Source organism: Pinus tabuliformis, chromosome 4_2 (genome assembly GCF_031772625.1).
Source record: "Pinus tabuliformis cultivar Carrire ecotype Pingquan chromosome 4_2, CPIR1, whole genome shotgun sequence".
NCBI classification, from domain to species: domain Eukaryota; kingdom Viridiplantae; phylum Streptophyta; class Pinopsida; order Pinales; family Pinaceae; genus Pinus; species Pinus tabuliformis.
Window position 1 is genome coordinate 760,914,182 of NC_142304.1, and position 15,791 is coordinate 760,929,972.

At 37.2% G+C, this 15,791-nt stretch overlaps 1 protein-coding gene across 1 annotated transcript in view; it reads right to left on the reverse strand.

The window, feature by feature from the left end:
• Window positions 1-14,638, reverse strand: part of LOC149171825 (protein TPR3-like) — an 87,300-nt gene extending 72,662 nt beyond the window's left edge. The window contains exons 1-12 of the mRNA XM_089424131.1: window positions 14,355-14,638; window positions 13,737-14,091; window positions 13,440-13,619; window positions 12,249-12,362; window positions 11,982-12,140; window positions 11,549-11,723; window positions 11,284-11,407; window positions 10,955-11,073; window positions 10,613-10,751; window positions 9,904-10,013; window positions 9,718-9,787; window positions 9,524-9,597 (exon numbers count right to left, since the gene is read on the reverse strand). Coding sequence (XP_089280257.1) covers window positions 9,524-9,597; window positions 9,718-9,787; window positions 9,904-10,013; window positions 10,613-10,751; window positions 10,955-11,073; window positions 11,284-11,407; window positions 11,549-11,723; window positions 11,982-12,140; window positions 12,249-12,362; window positions 13,440-13,619; window positions 13,737-13,816 — 1,344 coding nt within the window. The 5' untranslated portion in view covers window positions 13,817-14,091; window positions 14,355-14,638. The remainder of the gene's footprint in view (window positions 1-9,523; window positions 9,598-9,717; window positions 9,788-9,903; window positions 10,014-10,612; window positions 10,752-10,954; window positions 11,074-11,283; window positions 11,408-11,548; window positions 11,724-11,981; window positions 12,141-12,248; window positions 12,363-13,439; window positions 13,620-13,736; window positions 14,092-14,354) is intronic.
• Between the last annotated feature and the right edge of the window lie 1,153 nt (window positions 14,639-15,791).

The following is a 15,791-nucleotide window of genomic DNA, read 5'->3' on the forward strand; positions in this document are numbered from 1 at the left end:
GTTTCCAATAGCCAAGAGGAGCATTATTGCTCTAGACACTTTGATTAGTCACATTAAGGTTCTTGGATTTTCTTGTCTTCTAAAACAACACATGTACATGGTTTCCATTGAACAAATCTTTGAGAACTATTTGGATCTCCAAACTTTTGGACTTAATCTCACAAGGAACAATTATGTGGTCTAGTTATCCAACATATTTTTATTGACACTTATTCTCACTTTAATATATTGTTATTGCGACCATTGTCAATTATCATGGTTTATGATTTTGGAAATAGGACTGGAAGCTCAAACAAACCTTTTATGCTTTAAAAGATAGCTACTAAACATTTCCAACATATGAACATAATACACTATGCAAGTACTAAGAGGGAAATCTAATTTAAAGAGAAACTACTTTACAACTAAAGAGAAAGGCTTGTTGAAGAAGACTGAACCATATTAATAGAGTATAAATATATTTCAACCATGTAGAAGGAACAATGCACATTACATCTAGATTCAAAAATGAAATTTGCCTAATCAATCCCTGCACATCCATATAAAGATACAATTTTTTTAAGGTTTGTGTTCCTAGGATTTGGCTAATACAACATTTTGTCTTAACCACTTTGCCTGCCCTTGGATTAACTTATTTTATCTTTTCCTCTCATTGTCAACTTACTAGCATAGATCCATCTTAATTCCAGATCTACCAAGCACCGAGAGGGATCAAATCTCTCAAGATACATGTTAGCCTCATACTCACAATCAATACGTCCAAAATAATAAAATTATGAAACTTGGAAAATATAATTCCTAGTTGTCTTTGATGTGCTCATCAATTCTAGAATGAGTCTATTCCTAATACTTGGGTGTTTGTTGAGGTCTAGTTGGTTGAGAGATTTTCTTCAACTAGGATCAAATCTCTCAAAATACATGTTAGCCTCATACTCACAATCAATAAGTCCAAAATAATAAAATTATGAAACTTGGAAAATAAAATTGCTACTTGTCTTTGATGTGCTCATCAATTTTAGAATGAGTTTGTTCCTAATACTTGGGTGTTTGTTGAAGTCTAGTTGGTTGAGAGATTCTCTCCAACTAATTAGCCTCCTAGATTAGTGTGCGGTTGATATATTCACTCAACCAAGAGATTGCATGTCCAAGATAGACTAACTTGAGACATAGCTTGATGTATATATAATGTATCATTATTTTTTGTGAATAGACAATCAGGCTTCAAGCCTTTTCCGCCATTGTCTCTATGATATTATTTTGTTTTCATTAATTATTTCAATTGGTATCAGAGCTATTGCATTAAGTCATGTGAAGTTACGATATGGATGTTGTGAGCAAATAAGCCAAGTTGTGTAAAATCAAATTGTGTAAGGTCATTGAGCCTATGGAAAGAGTTGCATACCTGCATATTTGCGTACCTGCGTAGCTGTGGAAAGAGTTGCATACCTAGAAGGAGATACCAAAGGAATGCATCAGATTGATCATATGAAAGTTAGTGGAGGTTGAGGAAGTGTGTGGACCTGTACACGAACTTGTGCATAGAGTCTAAAGCGCTAGCTTGTTCGTGGAGCATCCTTTGAGGATCCTGAAGTAAAGTCAAAGCGTTGAGAATGGTATTAAAGCTTGTGCATGTAGCCTAACATGTTGAAACCTATGTAAAGCCAAAGTATTGTGAATCGGTGATTGAAGCTTGTGCGTGGAACATCATAGAGAGAAGTTGTATCCACTGTGCAGAACCATTGAGCGTTGGAGCATGAGATATGTGTAAACTTGCTATGTAGACCTATGTGAGAATTTGTGCAACGTGGAGCGTTGTGCATTTTGTTGACTGGTGCAAGCGAAGGTTACAAAATTGTATTCAATTTGTGTTGGAAGTCTACATTGGATAACTGTGTTGGTGGGAATTTTATGCTTTTGGTGGGTCTTCTGAGAGCGGATCTCCCAACTTGATGCACTACATTCTTTGTATTTTCATGTAAATCTTGGGATTCAACACTTAGATCTTAATCCATACTCTGCAAATCAGGGACCAACAACAACAATAGTGGAGGTGGTGGTAGCGGTGGCTCTCAAATCCAAATTTGGTGGTTTCTATCTGCAAAACAATCTCTTGGTCGTGGAGCATTCTTTGAGGATCCTGAAGTAAAGTCAAAGCGTTGAGAATGGTATTAAAGCTTGTGCATGTAGCCTAACATGTTGAAACCTATGTAAAGCCAAAGTATTGTGAATCGGTGATTGAAGCTTGTGCGTGGAACATCATAGAGAGAAGTTGTATCCACTGTGCAGAACCATTGAGCGTTGGAGCATGAGATATGTGTAAACTTGCTATGTAGACCTATGTGAGAATTTGTGCAACGTGGAGCGTTGTGCATTTTGTTGACTGGTGCAAGCGAAGGTTACAAAATTGTATTCAATTTGCGTTGGAAGTCTACATTGGATAACTGTGTTGGTGGGAATTTTATGCTTTTGGTGGGTCTTCTAAGAGCGGATCTCCCAGCTTGATGCACTACATTCTTTGTATTTTCATGTAAATCTTGGGATTCAACACTTAGATCTTAATCCATACTCTGCAAATCGGGGACCAACAACAACAATAGTGGAGGTGGTGGTCGCGGTGGCTCTCAAATCCAAATTTGGTGGTTTCTATCTGCAAAACAATCTCTTGGCCAAGGGTGCTATGTTCGTTGCAGAGTTGTGGTTATCCGTTGTGTGAGCAGCATCCGTGGAAAACTGTATTGAGTTGCATTGAAGAAAGATTCCTGCCTCGAATTTATGGAGTTGAGAGAATGACTTGCTGGAATTTCCATCACTAGAGGGAGTTGTTATTATGATTGCATGAACATTGTTGATGATTGAAGGAGCTTTTGTCCTAGTATGAAAGAGAGTACAACAGGAACCGCTGCCCAAAAAAGCAAATAAATTGAGTGCTCAGAATTGTTGTAGCGTGAGAAATTTAAAAGTCTCAAGATTAGCAGAAACGCAGAGTAGCCAGGGTGCAAGGTATCAAATTATGGAAATAACATTGGCGAGTTCAAGATTGAAGGCATTGGCACAAATATTTCTTGCACAAGAATATTCAACGGCTCACATAACTCAAATATTCAGAATGCAGATTCCATTTATTATGCCATAGAACAAGATAAAGGTAAGGCACAGTAATTTGTGGAATTTCCAAATAGCAAATAAATCATGTGAAGTTGTATAAATTTTGATTTTACAGCAAATAAGCGTTAATCATTCCATGATATTTTGATTGAGAGCAAGTAATAAAGTGTGGAATCGATTTTCTGCAATTTTATTGTGTTGGGAAATAATGAATTATTATCAGTTGATTGCAGTAATATCAACGCCATTTTTATTCCATATCCTAAAAACTTGTGGTAGTAATTAGAAATGAGAATGAAAATTAAATGAGATTCGTTGTCACTGGGAAGGGCTACCACAACTTTATAGGGCAGTAAAATGGATCGATATATCAGCAGGCAAGCTATGTGCAATTCAGTGGAGAAATAGAACGATAGAAGTTCGAAAATTAGACAATTCAATTTCTATTCGCTTGTCTTTTTATTGTTGCATGTGTTTTCATTTTCTCCCATGAGAGAATTTTGCATTTGATACACTTCCAAAACAAATTAATAATCAACTACGAAAGCCTGCTCAACATTAGCTAGTCTTAACAGCAGCATGACAAATGGCAATTGATGGAGGAGAAGTTGAGGCATAGAAAACGCACTATGAAGAAAGAGGTAAAATTATAATTGAATGAACCACAAGCAGTTACGATATTTTTAAATTTGGATTATTCAATCCGCTTGCCATATTTGAGAAGACAGTCTTTTACAAATAAAAGCATTGTAAAAGTGTGAGATGAGTCCAAAGTTTAGGGAATGGAGTTGAAGCCCATATGAGAAAATGAAAGTGCAAATTATAATGTCTTTTGTAAGCAATGTAATGACAAAGTTAAAGTCTATGTTGAAACTTTGGAAGTCATAAAGGAGTCGTTGAGTATATAGAAAGTTTAATGGTGAAGTCCATGTTGAAGTTAGGTATGCATTGTAACAACAATGGTGCATTCTTGGTTGACCCTGACACCCAAGCCTTGAATCATTAAGTCAGAATTGATATGGGGTTGATTTCTTTAAAATTCATAAGAAGTCATTTGAACTTGTCATCTACATTATAAAAATCATTAACTTGGGTGCATTTTCGGTGGTAGCCGACGCCCTAAATTTGTTAAAATGAAATCAAATGAACGTCAAATTGAGAAAAGCAAAGTTCAAATCTAAAATCAAGCGAGCGAGTTCAAGAGTTCAAGCAAGCGAGTTCAAATGGAGCAAAGTATTCAATTGTTAGAGTTTCTAAACAATCTGATACTATCCACTGCTGAGGACACAGTGAAAATCAACAAAGCCACTCTTGCTGATATTAAAAGGCATCTACATTATGCACATGAGACTGTTGAATTTCTCCAACTTGAATCACAACTACAACGTGATGAGCTGCAGCAGAAGAGTCATGTTTCCGAGCCATTCAACAATACAAATTCAAATGATGAAGATGATTCCAAGCCACTCAACAATACAACTTCAAGTGTAGAAGTTGTACATGATCAAGTTCAACCTTCTTGTTCCAAGCCAATCATCAAACCATGGGAGGAAATCCAATGTAACAAAAATCGACGTGGTTTAGGATATGACAAAGATGACAACAATTTGCATATTCCTGATTATTCAAAACCAATCAAGTTCATCAGTGGAGGATTTCTTGATCAAGCAACATCAAAAGTCAATGAGAAAGTTGAAGAAAAGCCAAAATGTCAGCATTGTCAAAGAACTGGTCATATGGAAGATCATTGTTTTGATCTCCATCCTTGTCACCATTGTGGCAAGAAGAATCACTCATCAGAGAGATGTTGCAAACGAAACCAACCAGCCAGATTGAAGATTAATTATGCATGGATTGATCCTTGGGAGTGGTTATCTACAGTCAAACGATTATATATGTTTTACCACAGAATTCAATCTCACATGAAGACAAATATTGCAGCCAATAGTGAAAAGATAGTACTCTCATGCACCTGAAAGGAGGAGTACAACAGTGAAACTCTCCTACATCTGAAGGGGGGGAGTTCAAAACAAAAGCAAATGGTTATGGTCTCTCCTTTCAGTTGACAAAGGGAGGAATTGTTGATGAAATTGAATTGATGATGATGGTTGTCAAATTGAAAGTTTCGATAACAACACAAATCAAAATTTGTCAGTGGACAAGCAATTGGGACACTGATTGAGAGTACATTTGTGGGAATTTTTGTTCAATTGGATGGTCATTGGACCTAGCAAAGGATAGTTAAATCCTTTTGCATTGTAGCTTGGCATTAGATTGAAGTGTCAAGCATTTTCTGGGATGTGTCAGACTTGCAGTTGATTCACTTCTCTTGGTTTGCTCTCTTCATATTGGAGTTTTTGGCATCCAATTTTGGCGATTTTTAAGGCAGTTTTCATTGAGGCTCAACTCAGCAGTTTCAGCATGAAAACTTGGAGATGGTACCAGGTTCTTACTTTGGACTTATGATTGAAGGGGGGAATGTTAGCCTCATACTCACAATCAATAAGTCCAAAATAATAAAATTATGAAACTTGGAAAATATAATTCCTACTTGTCTTTGATGTGCTCATCAATTCTAGAATGAGTTTGTTCTTAATACTTGGGAGTTTGTTGAGGTCTAGTTGGTTGAGAGATTCTCTCCAACTAGTTAGCCTCCTAGATTAGTGTGTGGTTGAGATATTCACTCAACCAAAAATTTGCATGTCCAAAATAGACTAACTATCTTCAGACGTAGCTTGATGTATATATAACGAATCCTTTTTTTGTGAATAAAAAATCAGGCTTAAAGCCTTTTCCACCAAAGTTTTTGTCTCTCTGATATTATTTTGTTTTCATTAATTATTTTCAATACAAATATCTTTTTGAGTGCATAACTTGACGAAATGTTTGCACCTCGAGAGGTTTGATTCCTCTTGTTGCTTGGCAAATCCTTATTTAAGATGGATTTATGTTGGTTCTTAATAATATTATTTATATTATATAAATTTCACATCTCTATATATGAAAGTACTTTCATCTTTAATTTTATTAAAAACTTGATTTCATCTCTATGGAATATCCACAGAATATTTTTAGTAGTAATGAAGATATATGGTCTTGATATATCTCAAAAGCAATTATAACCTTTTTGCTTTTAGATTTAATTAAAAAATGTCATAAAATTAATTAAAGTAAAATATCTATAAAATGTTTTGATTGTGAAATGAGTTATGGTTTTTGAGGATCTGGTGTTGATAAGCCATGGTATTGTAACAAAGCCTGTTTACAAGTTAATAATTTCCATGGTAAAGTGGGGGTGAATATCCATGGTTAGAAATCTTGTTACATTGTAAGTTTATTGTGAGTATTAAATTTTTATGTGTTTATTAATTTAATTTAAATATGACCTAGATGCGAGTGATTATCCTGGCAATTAATTTGATAAGACAGTCGGACGACGGAAGGGCTGGCCACATGGCCGCCTGCGTCGTCCCCCATGCCAACCTAAGACACATTCAAGGCACCTTGCAGGCGCCATTAAATGAGTTCGAAGGCCGAGACAGCCACAATTCTCATAGCCATGGCACCTGCAGAGCATTATGCAATTCCTCCCCCCTTGCTCCATTGTGTTTGCCCTCCGCAGGCCGCAGAACCCTGCTCTCGCACTGTAACAGGTAGCCGATGCTGGCTGCTAAGTTGTATTGACCTGGGCAATGGATTTCATTATTCTCATTCCAGTCTCTGCAACTTAGACCAGGCTCAGACCTCCTCTGTCCATTCTCTGCGCAGATACTCCACCAACCCCTCTGCTACCAACCTTGCTCTCAATCCTGCTATGGCTCGCATCCAACATTGCATGCGAAGCAGAAGAGGAGGCACTCGCGGAGGCATCATCCACCCACCAGCATCGCCAAGCTCTGACTCTGACTCCCCTGATTCTTCAGCTGACAATCCCAATCCGCATAGCTCATTCTATGGCCGTTACCCCGACACCCGAAGTGGAAGGGGAAGAGCCAGGCTCCAAGGCACAGGACGGAGGGATGTTGTGGTCCACACAGCCGATTTTCCCCTTCCTCCGCATCCAGCTCCCCATACCACTCAATTCTGTTTTCGCAGCACCCTGACCCGACCCGTAATCACAGCCACTATGACTATTTCTTTCTCTGAAGAAATTGATCCGCAAACTCCTCCGCCTAAGCACAAGGATGAGCAGAACAGGGCAGCCCCAAGCAATAGAGGCATTCGCATCCCAGGTAATCAGTAGCCCGACGATGACAAAGCAACCCTGCATGGTAAAGTTGTGGCTGGCAGTCAACCAGCTGCGGAAAGCAAACATGGTGACACGCAAGCCTCGGGAAGCCGACGGGGCGACACGTTTGAAGTGCATGCAGGCGCAGGTAGCACTGAGGTCGTCCATCCAGCTCAAGGCAGTGGCATGCCAGACGAAGACGATGATTGGTACAAATACACGTGTAGGATCGAAGAAGAACCGGCCCCGGACAATCTCTAGTCTTGCCACTTGGCAGCCAGTTGCTGCCTTTTTTGCCAGGTGGATGCTTCTTACGATGACTGGGCTTTTTCGGTTAAGTGTTTTATGGTTATAGCTATGCATTGTCTTTTGGTTTTTTTGGACAACACTGATAACCCCTGTGTGGGTTCTTTCTGGTTTCATGGACTGGTTTCCCCTATGTTGGGGCAGTCAAAGCTAGACAGGTTTATTTTGTGATGAATGATGCTCAGTACTATTGAGGTCATGCCTCTCTGTAACTACTTTTTGTATCATATTAATAGAACAATATTACTTAGAAAAAAAAATTTAAATTTAAATATGGTTATAAAAATCAATATTTTAATTTATATGATTGAATGGATCTTAATTATAGCTACTATATATATATATATATATATATATATATATATATATAGGAATATTCTTATTTTCAATTATATGTTTATTAATTAGATTTATTATTTTTCTATTATTTTTTAATTATATGGTTATGAATATGAAACATTATTATTTAAATTTATTTTAATGTGATAGGTATATTATGATTTTCTTTTATTTAAAAAATTGTTCAGAATTTTATTAATAAAAACAAAATTACAATTTAACAAATGGAATTTTATTATTTTTATTACTTTTATCTTTTCATTATTTTTTAATTGAGCCAACATTTAAATGTTTACACTCATTTACAAACACTACAACATCTCGCTCATGGGTTCTATATTATTTTTAATCTTTTATAAATTTTAATTGAACCAACATTGAAATATTTACACTCATTTACGGACACTACAACATCTCTCCCATATTGGGTTGTAGAGCGCCTCTCAGTACAATAATCAGTTTTTTTTGCCCTCAATTCGTGCCTCGTTCTTCTCTATATGAACTAGATACACTATTGATTGCATGCTCAGTTTTTGAGACATAATGAACATATAAATAAAATCACACATCAAATTACTCTGTATATGTTTCTGATCATTAATGGAAAACAATACTTCATATTGTTTTTCATATTTGATTCAGATATGAATTGAGAACATAGGTTAGTGCCATCGACGTGGTTGAGGTCAAGGATGCACTTCAGACAGCTGTGGAGGTTGACTTTAATAGCTGGAAATAATTCATCTAATAACTTTAAACATACATAAGAGAGGCAGTCCCATGAAATAATGGTTTCCTTGTAGTACTAACCAGTGTCACTGCATTCGACAAATTTCAAGCTCGAAATTCAAAATTTGCCGAATCTGAAGCCAATCGAACTAATTTGGCCAAGATTCGCAGAACTTTAACCCGAACTCAATTTCCAATACAAATTTCAACCTAAAATGAATTTTAATTAATTAAATTCGGTGGTTTTCAGATTTGATCATTAAAATTCAACGGAGATAAAAAAAATACTAAAAAACAATAAACAAATCCTAAGCTCTTCCGTGTGGCTTTTGGTTCGTTCCACATGGTTTTGGGCACGTCCATGGTTTTCAACAGTCCTGTGGATATGTCACAGGAGTCCCAACTCTCAATTTGCCGCCTCCATTCATACAGCTGTAACTCTATGCCTGTAATTAGCGCAACAACACATTTGGCCTAAAACTTGACTCTGCTGACTTCAAGAATTGAAACTTGACTGTGCACCCAAACCACATGACCCTCCTCCATGAGCTGACTGAGGATTCATGCCCCAACTGTATTGTGAGTTAGGACTGCACAAATGCTTCATTTTTATTTATTACATGTTTATAATTTTTTAAACTTTGTAGCAAGTCGAATATTATTACAAAAAAACTTACTGTCAAATTCTTGTCAAACTTCAAAGTCGTCAAATTTGAATTTGAATTTAAACCAGCTGACTAAGGGACTAACTTGTAATACTTCATGTTTCTATTAACATTATAAAGGGAAAGAAAAGTAAAATTATTGATCAAATACCTCCAAGTGCTGTCGTACATCTCCACCACCATTATAGGTGTAAGTATGCACTATGTGCTTTGAATAGGCAACCCCTGTTGACATCAAGGGATAATAAAAGTAACACAAATCAATTTAACTGCATGTGCAAAAACAATGTAAAGCTGGAAAAGACACAATGCTTGTGCAACAGCTTTCAACATGTAACTTCTTACCAAACAAATTGCCATCTGGACTCCACACAACACGGTTGACAGATACACCCGGTTCCTTAACAAGTGCTGCCTGCAGCCCCAGTGCAAAAGATTAAACTGATTACATCACACATACAGTGCAAGTTGAACAAAAAATCCAAACTAAAACTCTCATATGGACAGCACAAATTGAGCATGCAAAAATACCTGCATCGAGGCAGTGCAGCCTGCAAGATCCCAAACCTTGAAATTTCTGATGGCCAGCTTTTCCCGTGCACCCACTTCCCATATAGCTATATCACCCACAATTGTACCCACTGCACTATTCACAATAAAACAAACATTAGCAGGGGTGCACAGCCCTCACATTTTGAAATTGGAAACAGCATTAATCAATATTATCCCAAACTCAAAAAGGATCATCAAAGACTAAGGAAATAAGACTCACAAGATAGATTACCCTAGTGATAACCGAAAAGGGAACCAGTATAAGAAGAGGTGAATTGAAAAGGAAATTTTATTAGTCCTCAGGTGACCCAAGGTGATCATGGAAGAAAAGACAACTCAGCATATGTCAACATATGAGATGATTTTGATGAAGGGAATCCAAGTATTAAAATTTTAAGAGAAAAAAAATCAAAAATACAAATGATAGATAAAGTATCAGAAAATAACAAATAGTGGACTAAATAAGTTAAGAATTTATTTTGAGCCGAGGTTAAGGCATGATAGCCTGAAGCTTTGAACAGAAAATTAATAACATACTAAAAAACAAAGAAAGTTTAACAACTTCATGGCAATAGCCAACAAATTTTGTAGTCGGCCTCAGAATATCCAGATGGAAAGCATTTGTGGTAATAATTTGATAGTTGAATAGAATAAAAGACAACATATATTTGATGCAATAATACCACACCTAAGAGTACAGTGTGCTGCAGAGGGTGAAAATCCATGCTCATTATGGAAGAACCCTGGTTTAAAGTTTGAGCCACAGTCTTTGGAAGGTCATCTTGCGAATACAGGCACTGAAGATGATTTGTCCCATGATAGCTAACCTGCAACAAGTTTATTAATAAATTAACTACGAATGTTGAAAACAATACAGCCAAGCACTCATATTTGCGTCAAAGATACCAATCAGTTTAAATTAACTCTTCTGAGTGCAAAAATTGACAAATTAAACATGGGACAACAAAAGCTAAACTCTCAATTTGAAGAATGAGACAAAGTTCAAACAAAAATAATACTATTCAAATACCTCCTCGCCTGGCTGACCAACTGGCCTTGATCTTTTCAAGAGATGTTCAGAATCTGCAGACTGGTAATCTACTGGTGGGGTGTTGACTGGAGGGGTCCTCGGACGCTTCACCATAGCAGCTAAAAAATGATTTTTACAAGAGTTTTACTAAGGTTCTATGGTCAAGAATGAAATATGTCTACAGACTATTTAATCACTACATATCAAATTATTTGCAAAACTCTGAGCAAAAAGACTAAAAAACATATATCACTATCTATACAAACATGCCATTGCTATAAAATCAAAGAAATGAGATTGCATCCCAGCCAGAGGCACAGACAACTTACCTGGACTTGTTGCCGAACTAAGCCCTACAGGGCCTGCAGAGAGTGAAGTATGAGGGACAGGGGCAGGATTAGCCATCCAACCTGCAAGGGCACTTGGGGGATTTGTAGATGGTGGTTGGAATGGCTGGTTATTGCCATTCAAAAGAAGGTATCAGAAATTATTCATAATCAAAGAGAAAGCAAAAAGGCCCCAAAATAGTAGTTAACAAAACCTCATCATGTCAAAAATGCAATGAATGTAAATCCAGTTTCAATTTTCACTTACTGTATGAGTAGGTACAGGAGGGAAAGGAGTTGGTTTGGCAAATGCTCCCATAAAATTGTTTGCAGGCTGTGGAGGACGTGCTCCATTTTGTTGTCCACAATTATGATCAACAAAAAGGGTTTTTATATCAGGGTTAGGCCTTGGATTTTTGCAGAGCTGATGCTGCCAATTCAGACTGCAAAATTTAGCAAGAATGCACATTAGAAAAAACAAGTTATAACAACTACACCACCCCTGGAACCAAAGAAGCTACAAGAAACAGGAAACAATTAATTAAATGCGACAGTAATGTTAATGCATGAAAGTTCATCCTGTGCATCCAAGTAAAATAAGCAGTTAAAACCCAGTGAAGAAAGACTTGCAATATACTGGCATCTCGAAAATAAACATGCTTGAAAACTTAGCTTCCTGGATATTTAAAGTCTATATAAACCTTTGATTGATAAGCGTCCGCAATCGAGATGCTTTAAGTGCAGGAAACTGTAACTTTTCTCGGAACAGAGGATTAGCTTCTATAAGCTTTTTTAATTCCAATAACATAATGTTCCTAGCTGATTTGGTATCCCCGTACTTTGAAAGCTGTTCATTTTCTCTGATTCACAGACAGGTTTGTTAGCGAATACAGATAAAATGAATCCTGCTCAATTCAGAATGTTATAACTTTAAAATTAAGAACCTATTATATATAGCAAACAAGCACCTGAAATTATCTAAAGTCAGAAGTTGCGTTATCTCCTTATACAGCTCCTCATTGAAGGAAGCAAACACTTTTAGGTCCTTTACTAGTATTTCTACAGCTTTGGCTCGGTCTGCCCTGGAAAGACATCCAATTGAAAAGAGGTTATATATATTTGACATCTATTTCACATCTTAAAACTATACCGCATTAATTAACTGACCATCCATATTGTAAGCAAAGAACATTCCACTCATGATGCTCACCAATGGATTAATGACATAATGATTTATATTAAGAAAACAGAGATCCACGAAAAAAAATATTTCTAAGTTCAAACAGAAAAGTTAGCCTTGAAAATACACATAAATTTAATGCTTGATGCAATTTCATAGGAAGTCAATGGTTGAATCTTTCCTCAATATCATCATGTTGGTTAAAACTTGCATTAGAACATCGACCTAAGACCTACGAGTTGGGAATTAACTCAGGAATTCAAAAAAATGAAAGTTAAATTAGTAATAAAAGAAGACATTTTTCATAATACAGAAGTTTTCAATGTCCATATAATGTTAAGTTTGTACATAGACGATACTACATACTACAATTCCCTGTGTATTCTTGACAGTTGATAGGTCTGCTGGTTGTCTGTTGTGAAATTTGATCAGAAAACAGACTGTTTAGTTTTGGTTTTCTTGTATTATTCACAGAGATAAATAAGTCCGCCTTATAAAACTCACAAATTCAGATTGGTTGAGTCAATCTAACTTGCGTTTGGCTTGTGAGTCTGAGTCAAACTTAAAGAAGCTGACTAGACTCGGTTCCCTCGAAAGAACCACATCGGACTTGGAAGTTGACTCGGAGTCGAAAGAGTACAGTAACACTGGTTGCAAAAAAAATTAGGAAGTTTAAACCTATAAATTTAAAAGGTTGCCTTAAACTTATAAAGGTGTCCAGGCATTGAACAAGCAATAAGCAAGTTATTCTAGCATATCATTATCGTTTTTATTTGCAGCCCATCTACCTTACTGACAGAGACACGCAGCACATAACATAAACCCTACAAAATTGATAACTTCGAGCACAATATTCTCAATGATAAGCATCTATATTTATACGATACTATCAGTACTTTCCAATTTTCCATAGAAAGAGACTGACTAGAAAGCATAAAACACAGAAAATGATAAATTTCACTGTGCTGTCTTAACTTACTTGTCCAATGCCTCTAAATATTTCTGCTTCCTGATTTCAAAAAATATCTTCATGGAGTATCGATTGTCATCAACTTTCGTAAAACCAGAAAGGTATCTCTCCACCTCTTCCCACTCTCCACCGACGACCTGGTCCTCAAAATACTTCATATTGAAGAAAAAGCCCGATTCCTGCTCGAGCCTGACCAAACCAACCCCAAACGGCATGACAGAGAAAAGCATGAGCAGAAACTCATAAAACCGCAGAAAATCAAGAACATTTCATAAATAAAAATAAAATAACAAAAGATCTACTTACTTGTGGACCGTTTCCTTAAACTTTTCCTCATCTAGAAACTGGAGAATGAGAAACACGAGTTCTCTGCTAAGAGAAGACATGGCCGACGACTTTGGCACCTACCGGACTTTAACCTTTGTCCTCAGTCAGCGTGCTGAGAAAATCCCCTGTTCATTATCTCCAGCGTCTGTACCGTTTCTTTTACGCATAAATCTCAAAGCTCATCGAACAGGCCAGCGTCCGAAGCTCGAAACGCTTCCAAGAAACAGATCTCGAGCAGGGAAGGGCCAGAAAGATCTATCTCAGAGCTAAATCGCATCGGTAGGAGAAAATCACGGGCCGCAAAGTTCGTAAACAGAGACAGCCACAGATTGGCCTTGTAAAGCGCAAGATAAAGACATCAGCGCAAAGACGCTCGAGAAAAACAGTTAGGGTTTAAACTACCAAAAAGAAAGGTGCAAAACTCGCTGCCATTCAAGCATTTAAAGCGGTCCCAAAACGTCAAAGACAGGGAGCCTAACAACGATTTTTGACAAAATTTACAAACATACACACAGAAACTTTAAACCTTTAAATATCACGGTATGTCTAACCGATTCAGAAGATTTTTAGCTCGCTCGCTAGGGGATTTGTTCGTACCTTTGCATAAGGGCATCCAATATGAATGTCTTTCTGTCGAGAAAATTTACCGTCCACCGCTTCTTCCTCCTCCGCCTCGGTCGTTTTGAACGATTCTCTTCCTCTTGTTCTTCTAAATCTGCAACACCAGCGGTCAAGCACGGACTCCGATGGTCACGCAACAGGTTCACTGCAAGATTTTTGTCGAACACCTGGCGGAGACGAGTTTCGAACCCGGAACCTTACGCATCGAATTCACAAGACTCTTAAAAACATTTCATTTCAAGGAGGAATCAAACACATTTCCGAACAACTGGCCGGGGTTATACCGCCACTGTCCTTATCTCTGATAAGAGCGCTGCATTATCACTTATCACTTATGACACGAATGACTTATCATATGATGATAACGAGTCGATTTTGTCGCCTAATCGGTCAGTCACCGGGCCGTGCTAACACCGGCAGATTTCCCTGCCGGCGATACTGCCACCGTCGTCCGGGAATTTTTCAACCGTACGAAGGCAACATCAGCGCCAGTCCACGCCTCATCACGTCCCGCCGTCCCGGGCGGTTGATTTTAACCACGGTTTAGCCCGCCCAACCACGGTTAGTTTTTCTCGCTGATTTTGCCCTGGTGCCTCGCGTCACGTGGTTAGGCGCCTGGCCATGACTGACAACTGACGGGCCGTTTCTCATAGGTGGAGTCGCTGTCAGATGTCGGATTCTGCAATTCTTCTCACGTTGGCCCCACTTTCTAGAAGTGGGCCCGAGATGTACGAGATATAACATGACAACCGGCTTTTGATGTTTGTGCGCCATCTACCGCAAGAATTTAACGGGTGTGCTTCTCCTTTCGCCTCTTCCATCATCGCTGCCTTCCGTTTCGACAAATCGCAAGATGTTATACGTACAATGTGCGAGAAGAGCCATCTAATCATATGGTAAATTTTCCCTCCGGGGAAACTTTACTATAAAAACTTCAACTTCTCGTCAACCTAAAATTCCAAGTAATTCGTTAAATATTAAATCATTAAAATTCGTCAAAACTTACCTCATCCTAAAATTACTTGTGCCTGATTTTAAAAAAAATTCTAAAATTAACTTCTCACTGTGATCGAGAATTACTATAATATCCCACCTTTTTATATATTAAATATTTAATTTTTATAGCAATTTATTGTTGTTCATGTATCTAACTTTATCATTATTATTTGTTGCTCAGCTACAATTTAAGTCAAATTATCTTATATACTCAATCATAGTAATAGGTAATCTAATACAAATGTTGATTTTTCAATCTTATTTAAAAGTTGCTGATAAACATTGAATAATGAAGACTTTCTTATAAAATATTTAATATTTTGTATATTAAATTTGTTCAGTGTTAAATTTAAATAACTTGATATACAATCTCATTCATAAAACTTTTAAAACGCGAAATGCTTTATAACTCAATAT